The 18,062-nt window shown below is 40.6% G+C and overlaps 1 protein-coding gene across 1 annotated transcript; it reads left to right on the top strand.

Annotated features, from left to right (window-relative positions):
• Positions 1-345: 345 nt before the first annotated feature.
• rgmd (RGM domain family, member D) lies at positions 346-9,752 on the top strand. Its single transcript, XM_017712054.2, has 3 exons — positions 346-647; positions 4,585-5,096; positions 7,109-9,752. The coding sequence occupies exons 1-3, from the start codon at positions 446-448 to the stop codon at positions 7,814-7,816; spliced, it is 1,422 nt and encodes a 473-aa protein (XP_017567543.2). The 5' UTR covers positions 346-445; the 3' UTR covers positions 7,817-9,752.
• Positions 9,753-18,062: the final 8,310 nt, after the last annotated feature.

Raw genomic sequence — 18,062 nt, 5'->3', positions numbered from 1 at the left:
GCGTATACACAGACATATATAAATGTTTCATTCCATTTACATTTGTAAGAAGTTTAGATAACGAGTTACTGAACAGAATAACAGCTGAACAATAATGGGAATTATATTTTATTCCTCTAAAAAAGGTGATATTCATCATAATGTGACATTTATATTTCTTGTCTGTGGAAAACCCACTCTAAACAAACCATATAATAAAAAGTAAAACTCGTGAAGTGGTCTATAATGTGTTTTGGAACGAAACTCTTACTTTTCTTATGGTGTTACACGAGTACATGTAACGGGATAAATGTCAATAGTACCTCTAGTCAGCGAGTCTTTATTGTCGATTAGTGGATGCAGTTCGGCGGCTACTAATCACTGCTAGTCATCGTCGGAGAGGGGGCTGGCAAACTCGAGGCTCCTCCCGTGCAGCGCTTTAGAGCTGTCTGAGGGCCGCTGCTTTATGAGGGGAGATGAAAAACTTTGTGTGGCTTCTTGCAGCTTCAGCGTCGAAGAGCAGCAGCAGCAGCAGCCGCCGTCGGAGAGCCCCAATCTAACTGAATGGATTGGCATGGGGAGAAGCGGACCTTTCAACCTGGCTAAGCTGCAGCTCTGGAACTGGATTTCCCTTGTGATGCTTTCCCTCTGTCTGCTGTTCCGACCAGGTGAGAGTCGTGTTGTTCAGTTGCGCACTCGCATGGAAGCAGTACTGGTGAAAACATAGCGAGGCTGAAGTTGGCTTCGTATTTGCCCACTTCTTGTTCGAATTTTCCCGTTCCACCTTAAATGGTACAGCAATTAACTACAGGCGTCTGAACGCAACTGTTGCGCTGCTTAAGGTGGAACGGGCACATTCGAACACAGCTTTGTTAAAAACATCGCGGAGCGAAAAGCAGTGCTAACGTTAACTGGAAAACAGCCGCGCACTCGAAGTTATTAAACAGCTCCTCAGGAAGCCAGCACTGCGCGAATAAGGCAGAGCTCGACACACATTACTCGTATAACTGTTAGTGTTCAGTTTATTCTACGGAAAAGTTCAAAAGCCGCATTTACGCCAAACAAACTCCCCAGAAAGCTGTGCAGCTATGTGGCTAAAGTAGCTAGCTTAGTTAGCAAACAACGCAGGCGTGCTAAGCTTACGTGAAGCCCAACTTGTGCGCTGAGATTTTCTGTTAATTAAAGTTTACTAACTTTACTGTAATACGTTTAGCCTTTCTTCATCCAGAATGTCGAAGTTGGTCGTTTACTCTGGGATGAGTATTATCGCCGCGCATGTAAAAGTAACGTTAACTTATCTGACCGTGTTGCCAACTTATTTGTTTTAAAGTTTGCCTGCTTCATTCTGGCTGCTGACTAGCTATGCTAGGTTAGCTAGCCAGCACGCATCACTCTAGTCTGCATCTTTGCATCATGAGTTTAATGTGAACGGGTTTTAATATTATTTTCTGAAACCCAAGAGCTTACGGAGGTTAAAAATATAAATGAATAACAAATACGTTGCCTTACAATTACCTCGCAATAATTTTGCGTTCCGTCGCAATTTTGCACTCACTCGCAATGATTCGCTTTCCCTTGCAAATGGAATGAATGCATTTTGAGCGCAAAAATGTTTGCGAGGAAATGCAAAAAAATGTCAAAGGAATTCAAAACTACTGCAAAGGCACACAAAAAAGTTGCGAGAGAATGCAGTAAATACTAGAAGAGAACACGATGTCGTTGGAAATATGTTTTCCTATCGATGGCGTTTTTTGGCTCCGTCAGAGCATTTTCAGCGACAAAACATTACTCATTGAAGTGGTTGGGACAAAAGCTGACCTGCTTTTCAGGGCAAACTGCTGACACATTTATATCTGAGTTATAAAAACATTATTACCATTTATATTATTATTATTATTATTACTACAGTAAGTATCTTTGTAACTTAATGCTCACGCAGTCTGAAACATGAGTAGTGTAGTTTAGAGTCTGTCATTTGATTAATCAGTTATGCATCTCCGGGCGTTATGAATTGTATATAGAAGCTAATTTAAGAATCTGGTTAGTGATTAAGTTCAAATTTCATTGGAAGGATAGAAGTGAGATTTGATCCACGCTGGGCTTGAAAGAATTTTTCGAATGGAAAGAAAGATCATTGCGTTCTCCATTAAACTCCTGTCGCCCTACTATAGCTAAACTGGGTACTTAAAGGGCCCATATCCTATGTTTTTACTGCGTATTTATTTTCTCCCCCAGAGGTTCAAATAGTACATTTGTGTGGTTTCATGTACCCCAGTAATATAAAAATGACAAACTTGGTCATATGACGAAAAGGGTCAGAATTCCTTTTTACATGACCATTTCCTGCAAACCTCTGTTTATCCCTTCGAATTAAGCTGGTTTCTGTAAGATCGATATACATCTGTGACCACTGTTCTGATTTGCTTTCCTATGTCATGCATCATTCAAAAAAGCAGGGCTGAAACACTTGTTATAACTTCAGTATGAGTGGGCGGGGCTAAATGCCTGTAGGCTGAATGTGTGGATGCATATGTAAATGCACTAGCTTTTGTTACATCACAAAAACTTCTGAATTCTGATTAGTGTTTTGCCTCTTAGTTTCCACATATGGACTTTATAAACAGTTTTGAAACTTTTTTGAAAATGTTTACGTCAATCTGTTTGACAAAGACTTTCTGTGGTATTGGTCCTTTAAGCATATTATGAAGGTTGTTTAGAAAAAAAACAGCTAATGATATCATATTCAGCCCTGTCTGATGTCAGGTTGTGAACATGTTTTTCATCTCTACATATATTGGGTTTATTCATGTTATTTGCACTATATGTTGCTGGCAGTGTTGGGAAGGCTAGTTTAATTACACATTGTGCAAACACAGTTGACAAATGGTTCTGAATTTAGAATGTATTCTTTTAAAACCACAGTTTTAGTCAGCTGTCATGCTCTCAGTTGTTTACAGCCTCCCAATAACAGATTCGAATTGTGTTTCATTGCTCTGGATTTTCTTTTGCCTTTAAAGGACAATTAGTGAAGTACATCGTGAAGTGTTTGTTTTATTGCTGACCAGTGAAAGCCTCTCCAGAGGTCATGTTTGCTGTCAGTGAGTCATATTTTTTCCCCTTGAAATTGTTTTGTTTCATGTTCTCATGGGTTTAGTGGTGATGCTTCCACGTGTTGCTTGAGAAGTCTGTATTTCTTGTGGTTAGTTTGTTTATGCTTGAAACACTTTTGTTTTTTAGAATTAGAAGTGGGTCGGGTTTCTCCAGTTGTTGTGGAAAGATTATGTACATCCAGCTCAGTGGTGGTGTCTTAAAGAGATAATCTTAACATCATGATATTTTGTTCAGTTCATGCTTAAAATACTGTGAATACTGGGATTTGATGTTGGCCTTGTCTCAGGATCAGACAGAGCATGATATTGTCACAGTATTGGTACATTCACAGAGTATGTCCCAGTTCCAGCTGTTATCTTAATCTAACATCTGTTTTTAAGCGCATGGCTATTACAGTCAAAAAGTAGTGATGCACTGTTAAGAATTGTGGGCCGATGCCGATATTCAGTTTTTCATGCTGATAGACAAACATTGAAGAAAAAAAAAATAGAAATCAGGACAATACCTACATGAATTAGCATTATAGAGAAATATAACTTTTATGTCTACAGAGTTACAAATGCAGTAAAATAACAAAAATGCAGATTTTAGACATTTTAGCATAGCAGTCCAGCGTCTCCTAAACATCCTGTTACTCTAGAATACAATAAACATGTCAGATATTATTTTAATATATCAGTCAAATCTAAACATCTAAATTTGTCAGGTGCCAGTGTTTTTTAAGCACTTAATATTTAAGTGTGTGCTACTTTCATCTATAGCTGTTTACGTCCGCAATGCACATGAGGTTTGCAGTTTTTGCTGTTGTGCACAATAAATAATGTCAAAATCTCAATCAAATATGCTGAGAAATAGATTCAAGTCCATACCAGGGTTTATGACAAGGGATGTGGCTGGTCCTGGCTGTTTGCATTTACATACATTATTCAGCGACACAGTGCATGTTTTAAGGTCATTAGACTGCCTCTTTTTTCTGGGCAGCGTATGTGAAATAAGTGCATTATAGGGTTGTTAACATGCTACTTTTATATTTGAAGTTGTTCTGATGTACACAGTATTCTTTTTTCTTGGCTTTGAGCATCCTGTAACTGCTAAGTGTCTTATAGCTGCATACTGAAATTTTATATTCGCCTAGTTAAACCGTGTTAATGAAAGACAGTTGGAGTTAAACTGCATTGCAGGTAATACAAATTGTAAATGGCTGTTGGGCTGTTTTCATTTTCACTTTGGCACACTTTGAGGTAGTGGGGTAAATATAGCCGTCATAAAGGATCAGAATTGGATCTGGCTTAATATGGCTGATATTGGTCCATTTAAATAGGCCCTACTTAGATAGAGATCTGTAAGCACTTTAATGCACAAATTCCTTGTACAGCCTACACAAGATGAATGAAAAATTTCTGATCCTATCTGATGTCATTAGAACCTCCCAGTTTATGACTTCTGAAATTGGCCAAGCCTGAACGAAACGCATTCTCTCTCTGTTCCCTATAGTATACTGTCAGACATGTCGGATCCAGCGATGTAATGCTGAGTACGTGGCCTCTTCCTCCCCCTCCGGCAGTCTTCAGGAAGAGTTCCTCCCAAACGTGGACTACTGCATCGCCCTGAGGGCCTACTCACTGTGCACCAGGCGCACTTCCCGTGGCTGCAGGGGAGACCTGGTCTACCATTCGGCTGTCTTCCGCATCAAGGAGCTCTTTGTCCAGCACAACTGCTCCAGCGACGGCCCTACTTCTTCAGCCAAAGCCCCCAGCACTTCCAGGCCGGCCGTGGTGGACTTGTGCGACTATGAGAGCCGGGCACTGGCCTCTGGTCCTGCGGCGCAGCAGAAGAAGTACGGCCACTGTGGATTATTCGGGGACCCCCACTTACGGACATTCAGAGATGAGTTCCAGACGTGTAGAGTCGAGGGTGCTTGGCCGCTCATACATAACCGCTACCTGTCGGTGCAGGTCACAAACGTGCCGGTTGTGGAAGGATCAAGTGCAACAGCAACTAATAAGGTAAGTCATCATAAACAAATTTGTCTGTTCTGAGTCTATACCAGTTACTGACATGTAGCTATATATGCTTGTAGACCTAACTATAGACATAACTATGGACCATAAAACACCTCCTCTTCAGTGCTTTTTGAAAGAGGCAGAGTACAGTACTGAAACACTCCCTGCTGTCTGCTGAATAGGCGGATATATGTGAACGAGTAAGTTCTCTTCACGTCTCAGAAACAATGTATTCAAAAATATGGTCTGGATAGTGAAGTGTACAGCTTGAAAATATAAATATTTTACTATGTTTACATTTTTCATTAAAATGCCTCATTTCAAAAGCAAAAATCAACCTTTATGATTGTATTACATCAGTGTAGCTGACTTGTGGAAGATTTGTATCTTCCTGCCTGATGCTCATGCCTGCAGCACATTTAGCCTACGCGGACACTCCAGCCAGATGGTTTCATTCAACTTCTCACAAAGTACTCAGAAATGCAACCGCTATTTACAGATGCCAATGAGGTGTTCTTATTGCTTCATAGCAGCAGGAGAGAGAAACTCATGAATAGGATCTTTCGGGTGTAAATTGAGCACCTGGGCACCATTCTTGATGCAAATGTCTAGTGGACTGCCTATCCACCCAATAGGCAGTTCTCCAGGCTTTACAGTAGCAATTAGTGCTCTTTATCATGTTGTAAAGTTGCTACAAGATTCATGTATTAATGCATGTGATGACACCAGTGAAGGCACTGATACACTGCATAACAGTAGCTGAAGGGAAGCCATGCTTATTTTTGTTACAGTGCTTTTTCAAAGAGGTATGATACAGCACAGCCAGTTTCAACAGAGTTCATTTCAGTATCTTAGATCAGTCTTAAATGCACAAACATCCTGTTTAATTCGTAACAGATAAAGACATGTAGAATATGATCATGTAAAAATAAACAATGACTGTATTTGGTACACAAAATACAGGTGTTTTAATTCCTTAAAATCTCAGGCTTATCGGATACTAAGGCTTATAGTAACCACAGGGACTTCACTGCAAGCTGGTTGAGCTTTTCTTAGGTTGAAGAAGTGTGTAATAAAACTTTGGGCCTATCAGTGGGCCCTAGCCATTTAAGGGGTTAAGTGGACCTCAGAGCAAACCTGAAATCCAAGAAAAATGTAGGACATGGATATTTTTAAAACTCAGGCTGTAGAGGGGTAAGTCAAAATTATATATGCAACAGGTCGATGTTTTGCTGGTGACTGCATTTGTATGGATTGGTGGAGGTCATAACTGCCTGAATAATGGTTAGCCCACTAGTTTAAAACAAAACAGACAGTAGTGCCTGTAGCAAATATTTATATTTGCAGATGACAGCAATTAGATCATGTTTAATCAGTGCACATTGTTACTCAGCAGTCAAGTATGTTCCTTTTTATAACATCCAATTCTGCTAATCCTAATATGATTGAAAAAATGAAAATCAGCTGTGCCAAAGAGAACAGCGCTGCTTGGAATTAGCAATTTGGGGTTTAGATATCGTCATTATCCTTTCATTCTTGGACTTTCTCTGTTCTCCTACTGCCACACTGTGGTGAGATGTGGTATTTCACCCCAGAAAGTCCTTAAGCTCTAATGGCTTAATGAGAGAGATGGTGCTTAACCCCTAAAACCCTAAGAACCTGTGAGTAGGCCTTTGTTTCCTCATTTTGAAAACTGCATAACTCTGTTATGTTTGTTAATAGCTGTTACTGAATAATTCATAGTAGTTACTGAATAATAAACATTAATTCTTATTTAAAAAAACAGTCCTGACTGAAACACTCCTAATTTTAGGGGGAATGGGTGGGGCTATGCTGCTGTAGGCTGAGTTGGGGCATATACATAAATGTGTAATTTTCTGGCACCACTAAAGCAACTAATTGAAAATAAGCTAGTTTCCATATATGGATTATGAAGGGTTTTGAATAAAACAAAATGGATGGAAAAGTGTCTCTAATTGCTTTCACTTTTACTCACCAAATCTTCTCACCCACAGATAACAGTCATATTCAAATCCTACCACGACTGCACTGAACAGAAGGTGTACCAAGCCACCACGGAGGACCTACCGTCAGCCTTTCAAGATGGCACTCGCAGTGGCGGGAAAGGGGGCAGCCTTTGGATAGTGGAGGATGGCGGTGGGGGCTCAGGCGGGCGGCAGGTCATGATTCAGGCCCGCTACCTGGGTGCCTCCATCATCGTGCGTCAGGTGGGCCGCTACCTGACCTTCGCCATCCGCATCCCAGAGGAGCTAGCGGAGGAGAATGGCGGTCTGCAACTGTGCCTGCATGGCTGTCCCCGCAGCGAGGTCATAAAGGCCCATGTGCTGACCCGACAGCAGAGCCTCCGTCCACCGCGACTCCTCGGCTCCTGGTATGAGCAGGAGGACGAGGAAGGGGGCGGAGGGGAGCTGCAGCCGGGCTCAGCCCCCCATGCTGACATGCTGGAGCGCGCCACTACCAAGTGCAGAGAGACGCTGCAGGTGGAGGACGTTTACTTCCAGTCATGCGTCTTTGACATCCTCACCACTGGAGACCTGGAGTTCTCCATGGCTGCTTACGGGGCCTTGGAGGATCTGAAGGCACTTCCTCCCAGCACGCTGAAGCAAAGTTCACCAAGGACTCCACACGTGTATAACAGAGCCACTTCAGTATCATCATCCTTCCTTGTCACTCTCGTCTTGGTGTTTCTCCTGCTGAAGTGACCATGAGCGAGAGCTTGAATTGCCAGACTGCTCTGTTGAAACTGCTCTTATGAATTCTAACAGTTGATTTCATTTAGGAGAAGCACTCTCATTAAACATTTGTAACCCTTGAAGAACTGAATCCAATCCATAGAAACTGCAGGAGGGCATGTCAAAAAACAAACAAACAAAAAAAAAACACAAGACAGTAATTCAACACTTTTTGCATGGTGTTGTGTGGAATTATGTTTTAATGCTACACATTTTTCTGAAGGGGACATTACAGTCTATGAATGCAGAGGGCAGCTAATTAGGATAGCTTCTTGATTCTCATTATCAAGTAAATCTCAGTAGGCTGGACAGTTTTTGTAACAGCACTATTTCAGTGTTTTTTAAGTGATGCTCACTAATGTGAGACCATAGGAGGAATATAAATGAAACATGGAAATGGCTCTTCGATGGACTTGTTTATACAGATACTCTGACTCCGTTTACACCTGCTCATTTCATGTCTTCAGTATCAGGATTATATCCAGTTATAGATTATCCACTTAAAAATGCAGATGTGCATGCACCTGCATTTAACAGAGATCTGATCAATTAAATCTAAAATCTGATCACTCAAACCACTTCAGGCGGTGGTCTGAGATGCATTTTAAGCCGTCAACATTTCAAGCTAGTTAAGGTAATGTGTCAGATCAGTTTATGTATCATTTTATATATTAAAATCGCAAAAGAGTGCAGTTTTCAAATCGTAAAAAGCTGTATTTTTTTGTTTACGCCTCTTAACAAGGAGACGTTTAAACTTAACACGGATACTGTTGATTGTGCACGGCTGAGCGATTGGGAAATGTCTCAAATTGCGATTTTTCTGACTGAGATTGTCCCTGAGATTTCAATTTAATTGTGATTAATTTCTGTAAATTAAGGGTCCAGGCTTGTTTTTGACCACTAAGACCTGCAGATTCACGATGCGCTTGAACACTGTGCACTTGGCTGCCAGTTAGATGTGATTGTGATATTATAACACATTCTTGGCAACACGACCACAACTAACTGGCAGTCTGGTACACCATGTTCAGTGTTCAAACCTCCAAGCCAGAAAAAGTGGTCTTCTTTGCCAAAAGCAGGATTGGGCCTTAATTTATAAACAGTAATTAAATTTTAAATTGCAGTCACAGTATTGGTCAGAAACAGTGCAAATGCACTTATTGTTATTCACTGTCTCATTATAGTATATATTGCGTTTTAATATATATGATTCATGACCACGACAACAAATACAGGAAACTAGTCATTCTGCCTATGTAAAGCTGTTGGAAGTAAATTAATATCATCATATTCAAGGTAACAACCATCTTTTTACCAGAACAAGATAAAACAAGGTACAACACATGTGATTGACTATTGCATATGAGCTGAAATTGCATATTTAGCCGTCAGATTTCAATCTAACTGGAGACACATTTGACAACAAAGTAAATACGCAAGGACTCATCAGGTTACAATCCAGAACACGTCACATGAAATGACCAGGTGTAAGTGGGGTCTGTGTCGGTCTTCCTGGTTTGAATTTGGCACTTAGTCACCACCTTTTACAATAAGTAGGTTACCGAAATAGGATCCAACAACTGATCGGAAATACTACCTATCCATACGTCTGGTTCTGGGTTGATGACTTTCGTCAAGAAAGCAACAGGTACAGTATAAAAACACTCAATCTTCAAGCTGCTTTGCTTCCAGCATTAATGTTTAAGGTTAAGAAACAAATTCTTTATATAATAATATATTGAAAGAGTGTATATATGTGTTTTATAATGTACATTCACCTGTGTATAGATGATTTTAAATGTGATGTTTTGCAGCTGTTTTACTTTAGATGTTTTTTTTAACCGTGTAAGACGTAACTAATATGTAATCGTTCTCTTCCCAATTAAAACATTGTTGCGACACCTATCTTGCTGTTTTACTGCCTTCTTTTAAAGTTTTATATGCCTTATGTACACTTAATGTGGCTTGATAGCTTGCTGTATTTCGCTCCTGTGCTTATGATACTACTTCCATCGCATTTCAGACCATCTAACATAATCACCTCTGGACCTCGCCCAAGGACAATAATTGTTACCACAAATGAATCATGGGAAATCAAATCAGCAGACAGATGGTTGTTTACCTACCCAAGCAGGTAATGAGTAAATAAATACATAAATGCTTGGGTATACCACAAACCACTATGGGGACAATAAAAAAGTTTTGAACATCTGGAACAGTTGCAAACTTGCCGAGGGGAGGATAGTGTAGTGAAGAAGAAGAGGGGGGTAAAGAAGAATTTAAGTGACCACATATCAAGAACTACAGGCAATAGTTGTGTCTTTGGGTCAGCCGTAATGTGGCGCTTTCACTCCAACTGGCCTTTGGAAGCTGCATAAAGAGAGTCTTTGTGTCGGTTTTCTCGGAGCTACAGCTGGAAAAGGTACTGTAGAAGACACGTCCAAAGCACACCACTGTGGTCATGTATTCCACTGACATATTTGTGTCAAAGGCACCTTAAACCTATCATCAGACTTGGTGGTGGATCATTTATGGTTTGGGGCTGTTTGGTGGCAGTATTATAAAGTAGTATGGCATTTAAAGTGGCCCATATTGTACAATTTTTATTGGATTTTATTTAATTTCCTCGAGGTTCGTTTGACATTTGTGTGGCTTTATATACTAAAATGCTTATAGTTCATTTTACACATTTATCCTTTGAAATGAAACAGGCTGTTCATGTTCACATACTACCAGAGAACTTTTACAGCAGAGAACTAACTCTCTGTCTTCTGGGTTCCTCAAATATTAGAGGGCACCCTTGAACAAGTCCAAAATGAATGGTTTAAGATGGAACATTTGAGCAAAATCATAGTTCATAAATGCTTAAACATTTTCTTTTATATAAAAGAATACATTCATATCCTGAACATAGCAGCATAAAACAATTTAACATTGCTGTTCGATTTTTAAGAGCTTTTGAGCTCGAGTTGTGGGTGTGTTAAATGACATCTCAGATACATCCATGATGTCAGTGAGCAAGAACAGCCAATGAGCTGCTCTGCTTACCAACCAATCAGCACTCAGTAGTAGTAACATCCTTCTGTTTTCTAAAATTAAAGGGAAATTCTGTGCGAGTGATGAGAAGATATTTTGGCTGTTCAGCTCAATTCAGCCCCATCCATTGAGGACTCGGTTGCCCTCTGCTGGTTGGCAGTCTCATTATTGCTATTGTTGCTATATCAGAAGAGGCCAGGCTCCTCATAAACCAGCTCTGACACTACATCAAAAAAAACTCAGAAAAAAAGGTGAACTGTCACTGCGATGGGCTCCTCAAGGGTACATAATTGTACCATAATCCATTGAAATCATATTTTCTAAGTTGTACTGACTGCTCACACCCTGTCTCATCTCCAGGCTTCTATTTTATTCTTCATATTAAAACATTCGGCTATGAAAGGTATACCCACTTTTCACCTGGAAAAATGTATTGGGACTGTAAAACCACTTTGAGTGCACATTTACATGGTTCGTACCTTGATAAACAAAAACTGCATCTCCACAGAGCCACATCCGGCACACCTTTAGGTTCTTTAAACTTCAAATTGATTCCGCAGACCTGCACTGAACATCCATCCATCCATTTTCTAAGCCTCTTCTCCGTCAGGGTCACGAGGGGGAGCTGGAGCCTATCCCAGCAGTCTTCGGGAGGAAGGCAGGATACACCCTGGACAGGTCACCAGTCCATCACAGGGCAGACACACAGACAGTCACTCACACCTAGGCGCAAGCATGTCCAATTGGCCTGACTGCATGTCTCTGGACTGTGGGAGGAAACTGGAGAACCCGGAGGAAACCCACACAGACACGGGGAGAACATGCAAACTCCACACAGAGAGGACCCTGGTCACCCAGCCGGGGAATCGAACCCAGGCCCTCCTTGCTGTGAGGCGACAGCGCTACCCACCACGCCACCGTGCCACCGTGCCACCCGCACTGAACGTTTCCAAAGAAACCTGTCGAGCTGGACCTTCTACCAACGTGATGGCACCAAGTATACCTTACCAGCAGTTCAGAAGAAGTAGATTGAAAACTAAATAGATGGTGACCTTCTCAGTCTCTGGACTAAAGCTATGTTGAAATTGTGGATTCTGCCTTTAAAGAGGACCATTTACATGTGTGAAACCTATATCAAACATCCTAAAGGGTTCTGAAAGGCCTAAAGTCCCTCCAGATGTATTCTGCAACCTCATTAATTGTACAGAATTATTGTTCAGAGCTTTAAGTTTGACAGGGAAAGTATAAAACACTAGAGGGGGTGCACTTATTAAAGTAATACATTGAAAAATGTCTTAATTTGGACTATTTTCTTTCATAATTGCTGCACTATAATATTTTTCACTTTATTATTTGTTCTCTAATTTCTGTTTTAGTTATTTCTGGCCTGTGTTCAAAATTCCAGACTTTAAGGTTGTTTGCGTCTCTGGTGAGGTAGCTATGGGACAAGGAACCATCTAAAATGCTCTGTCAAACTCTAGACCCATGGAAGGAGTTAAGTGTCTCATAATTTCAGCCTCATTCATCGTGTTATGCCAAATCTATTCCTGCAGGGTCACCTACCTGCGCTTCCCTCCTTAGTCTGTAGCGCTTCATCACCCTCGGCTTTAACGTCGTCCAACATGAAGAGAGGACAAGAGGCCATTACTCAGGAGTGCTAAAACCTGTCAGAAGTGATTCTGCTCAGGCAGCGGCAGGCCTGGCAAACACACTCAACATACAGGCAGTTGGAAGACTCTTTCACTCCCTTTCACTTTAAGGAGTATTTGCTTATGTTAGATTATGTGCTCATATAAGATTATGTCTTAGACGGGCTTCCAGTCTTTTACTTTAAAATGTTCTCCCCGCCTCGAGAACAGATCTTGATGATCACAGGGTTTCCTTTAAGCAGGCCACATGAAATGAACAAGCTAAATCTGCTTCATTACATCCTCACTTTCCTCTAATAAACAAGGGCAATTATTGTGCTAATGATAGAAAAAACCCTCGGGAGTGATTGATATTCACAAGGAAGAAATTAATTTAATGTTAATAGGGTATTTGGCAAGATAAATTGATGGTACAGGCAACGTCTTCTCCCTGATTGATAAATTGTTAGATTGATGGCTATCTTTTGGCGCAGTTTTGTTTAAGTAGTCTAATTACGCTTATCTCTAACTACGCTCTTCTTTAGACGCTAATCTGTTTTTCACAAATATGTCTAGTTTTCTAGTCTCTAGTCTCTAGTCTAGAGACTCTTACTAACATCTGACAGCTTGGTTTGGTTATTTAGATTCTTGGGTTTGCACTCAAATCCTGTGCTCTGATTGGCTAGTTTAATCCTGTCTTCTGACTGACCAGCTGAACCCTGCCTCCAGATGTGCAACTTGAATTCTGCCTTCTGATTGGCTAAAATAACCCTGTGTTTTGATAAGCTATTTTACATTTACATTTACATTTATGGCATTTAGCAGACGCTCTTATCCAGAGCGACTTACAAAAGTGCTTGTCATTACTTCAGAATATCTCATGTTAATAAAGGTCGACATAATTTTAAAGAGCTTTGCTCTAAATTGCTACCTGAAGTTATCTATGCATTGAGACCTAAAACAAATACAACAAGTAGAAAAATACCTACAACTCAACACAGAGTCTACACAACACTAAACCTGCTGAAAAAAAGTTTGTAATAAAATACAGTGAACAAAAAGAGGTGAAGATCTTTAATAGACAGTGTTAGTGATTCGATAAGTGTAGTGTAAAGAGATGGGTCTTCAGACGTCGTTTAAAGGCAGCAAGTGATTCTGCTGTTCGGACACTTAGGGGAAGTTCATTCCACCACCTTGGTGCCAGGACAGAGAACAGTCTGGAGGCATGTTTTCCTTGTGATCTGCAAGATGGTGGGTCAAGTCGAGCCGTACTTGAACCACGAAGGTCTCTGGGTACGGATCTAGCTTTCACCATTGATCTCAAGTAGGAAGGAGCTGGACCATTTTTGGCTTTGTAGGCCAACATCAGGGTTTTATGTCTGATGCGAGCTGCTACAGGAAGCCAATGAAGGGAATGCAGCAGTGGAGTGACATGGCTGAATTTAGGAAGGTTGAAGACAAGTCGAGCTGCAGCATTCTGGATCAGTTGCAGGGGCCTGATAGTACGCATTGGAAGACCAGCCAGAAGGGAGTTACAGTAATCTAGTCTAGAAATGACTAAAGACTGAACGAGTACCTGTGTGGCCTCTCTAGAGAGAAAAGGTCGAATTCTCCGGATGTTGTAAAGGAGAAATCTGCATGACCGAGTCAGGTTAGCAACCATGAGCCGTGAAAGAGAGCTGGTCATCTACAACTACCCCAAGACTACGAGCTTCTGTAGATGGAGTAATCAGGGTGTTCTCAAAGGGAATTGAGAGATCACACCGAATACCAGAAGATCCCGGGATGTATAGCATCTCCGTCTTGCTTGGGTTCAGCTTGAGGTGGTGGGTTGTCTACCACGATGCAAAGTCTGCCAGACATGCTGAGATTTTAATTCTCCTTTGTGATTTGTTACTTGTACCCTGTGCATTGATTGGCAAGTTCAAAGCTGCCCTCTGATTGGCTATGCTCTAAATAACTGCTGGAATCCTGCTTTTCGATTGGGTAGTTGAATCCTCTCCTTCTGCATAGCTGAATGCTGCTTGCTGATTGGCTGTTTGAACTTTTTTTTTTTAATTAACTTTTTGAATACTGCACTCTGATTGTCTACTTGGAATCCTGTGTTCTGATTGGCTACTTGAACCCTGTGCTCTGATTGGCTGCTTGAGTCCTGAATTGAGCTTGAATTATGAACTCTAATTGGCTACTTTAGCTATGTGCCCTGATTAGCTACCTGAACTACTTGAACTCTGAGCTCTGACTGGCTATTTATGTCCAGCCTTCTGATTGGCTCCTTGAACCCATGCTCTGATTAGCTATTTGATTACTGCTTTCTGATTGTCTACTTGAATTCTGCACTCTGATTGGCTCTTTGAGTCCTGACTTCTGATTAGCAACTTGAACTCTGCACTATAATTGGCTCCTTAAGTGCCGCCTTCTGACTGGCTTCTTGAACTCTGTTCTCTGATTGGCTCCTTGAGTCCTGCCTTTTGAGTGGCTACTTGAACCCTGAGCTCTGTTTGGCTACTAGAGCCCTATGCTCTCATTGCTCTATTTGAGTCCTGCCTTCTGGTTGGTTGCTTAAACTAAGCAATTTAATTCCAGCTTTCTGCAACCTGATTGGTTTCTTGAGTCCTCACCTTGCGTGGGCAAGAACAGTAGAGGGTGATAGTTTGGGGGGTGAGGAGGGTTCACAGTTTTGCTTTGCACTTGCTGACTGTACATTCACAAAACGCACTGTATATTAGGTCACAAGTCTGAGCCTCTAAACTTTCTAACAAATGGCCCTTCCACAGCCCGAGCTCGGAAAAACCCAGCTCGGAAATTAGGCGGCTATATCATAAATCTTGGAAAGTTATAATAATTTGCAATTCACTCCCTCATCAAAGGCAATATTAGCCTAATTTATTATCTCCGCGCGTGTGGGGCGCTCAGAGGCCGTGGAGATAAGAGTCTATCAGGAGGGGGATTGATTTTCATTAACTGATTGTAATAAAGATGAACTGCCAGGCCCGCGCGCTGACCACGAGCCACACTTTATTGTAATTGGGCCAATTTATTTTGTGAGCCACTGCCTCCACTTTTTAGTGTCTCTCTCCTCTCTCTCTCTCTCTCTCTCTCTCTCTCTCTCTCTCACACACACACACACACTTGTTTATGTTTCAATCACTTCTTTTTTTTCTCTCTCTGTATTTAGCTGATCTATGTGCAGCACATTCACTCGTTTTCAGCTTAGCTGCTGATTTCTATCGTGAGGTTTTGTTTGGGTAGGCTGTTTATGTGATCCCTCCTGAAAAGGATCACTAGAATCTATTAGGTTTTTTATAGTAGTTTGTTAATGTTTTTTTAGCAGGGATAGCTTTTACTCTGGATCCTTTTATCATTCACACTTGACTAGATTGCTGGAAGGCACAATTACTAATAACTAGGATGAGCTTTATTTAGCATCTGGTTTGTTCTGTTATGATTATCATATTGTGATGAAGCTTCATCATCTCTTTAGATCCACATGTATCACTGTTATCGGGTAGTGCACTGTGACAGCTTAAGAGGTACATGAGCTGCATGTCAGGCCTCTTGCTTTAATATGTAGAACTTTATGTTCCGTTTTATCACTTATTGTTTGCCATCTCCACACCGGTGTTTAGGAATGGTTCTAGAGTGCCCCCTGGTGCACATCATGGTTTTTCACCACTTCTCCATTTGTTCATGGTTCTGCTTTAACCCAAAGGTTTGTTGGTGTCTGAATAGGTGATTATACCGTGTGTACACACAGCAGCCCTCCAATTCCCCCAGGCCTATTCACTGAAAGACCTATACCTGCACTACAAGTCTTGGGTAAAAAGGATGCGAGCATGAATGTTTTTCAATTGTTGGTCCATTCAGAATTCTCAAAAGAGAACACATGGTACTAAACATACTAGACTTGCTGAGGGCCAAAACACTTTTTCTTTGAACAAAAAATCTGCAATTTCAATTTGCCATCATTAGTGCTGTATGTACGTGCTGTCGGCCTTCTTTCTCCTACTGTTACACTCAAATTATGGTTCTTCAAGAGTTCTTTAGTATGGAACTTTATGAACATTTGCCTGTTTAAATGGTTCCTTGCATGGTGAAGTAGTTCTTCCGATTGATGGAGAAGGTGTTATTTCTGAAAGCAGTTCTATATAGCATCAAAAAAGGGCTCTTCTATTATTATGATGTCAATCTTTTAATAAAAGAACAACCCTTTTTGATGCTATATAGAACAATTTCCTATTAAGAACCATAGTCTTTACTAAAGAACCCTTGAAAACCCAACTTTTTTAAGAGTGTGCAACTGCCAATGTAACTCTAAATAATTCTAGAATCTGCCAAAATGTAGCAATATCACAGTGTGGAGTCCCCCAGGGCGGTTTTATTTCAGTGCACTGTCCTATATAACCTTACTCCCTCTTCCAACCTCCCACACCCCCAAAAAGTTTTTTTTCCACTCTTTTTTGTTCTCTTTTTTTCCATACTCTTGAAACAAAGGCAAGAGTGGTGGAAGGTGACATTGTCCAAAATGATGCCAGCCCCCTGACCTGTGTATTGGTCAGCAGAGGGGACTGTGTCAGTGGAGCCTCAAACAGGCCTTGGCATAAATATTAAACTGAGCTGCAATTTTTTTGTGAGACTTTAACAGTAGCATCAGTCATGCCTTGCTCAGTGTGCACTATGTATAGTCATATCCAAAAGTTTGAGCACCCTCAATCATATTACATGTTTTAAGTTACAATAAGTTAACATATTCTCTACAGCAAGGTTTCTCAACCTGTGGGCTTATCATCAGTGAGCCAAGAAGCACCCTTGAGTGGTTCCTGAGACACTCTGACACTGAGCAAAAGCTGCTGTTAAAAGCCAAAGTTTATCCAGATATGATCGAAACACAAAACACATTAAGGGAAGGTCTGAACTGGCTCTTAGACCGATATTTGACTACAAAACTGTAGATCTGACCATAACCTGGTTTAAAAAATGACACTGTTCACATTTTCACTTAATCAACACATTCTTCACTTTTTGAAAGAGTCTAAAATGTGTTAGTAGTTCATTGGTGATGGGCAGGTTCCTAAAATAAGCAACAATCAAGGGCACAAGAGTCAAGTCGTATACATATAGTTTAAAATTTTTATTGTAAAATTGAAAAAAAGAGAAAGAGAAAAGCCCATTATGCATTTCCTTTTGATGTGTTCTTTTTTTATATGTATCCACTAAAGTAATCAATGAACACATAATTGTCAGAGCATCATAAATGAATAAATAAATAAAGAAACGAGTAAATAAATAATAAAAATCTGAAAATGAATTGGCAAATCGGTTCATAAGTTGGCATAACAATAAAACATTGTGAGCAGCAAAACTCTGGAAAAAGCCCACAGCAGAGCGTTTGGTTTATCTGAACGTAGGCTGAACAGATCTGCTCTTCATCATATTAATAAATAAATAAATAAATAAATAAACAAATAAATAAATACTGCGCTGCATTTTAGTTGGTCATTTCATACAGAGCAAATTCAAGCAGGTTTTATTCCGTTTACTCATTTCTTGGA

The sequence above is a fragment of the Pygocentrus nattereri genome, chromosome 15 (assembly GCF_015220715.1).
Source record: "Pygocentrus nattereri isolate fPygNat1 chromosome 15, fPygNat1.pri, whole genome shotgun sequence".
Classification (NCBI taxonomy): domain Eukaryota; kingdom Metazoa; phylum Chordata; class Actinopteri; order Characiformes; family Serrasalmidae; genus Pygocentrus; species Pygocentrus nattereri.
The sequence above is the reverse complement of the archived record's forward strand: the minus strand, read 5'-3'. Positions and strand labels throughout refer to the sequence as shown.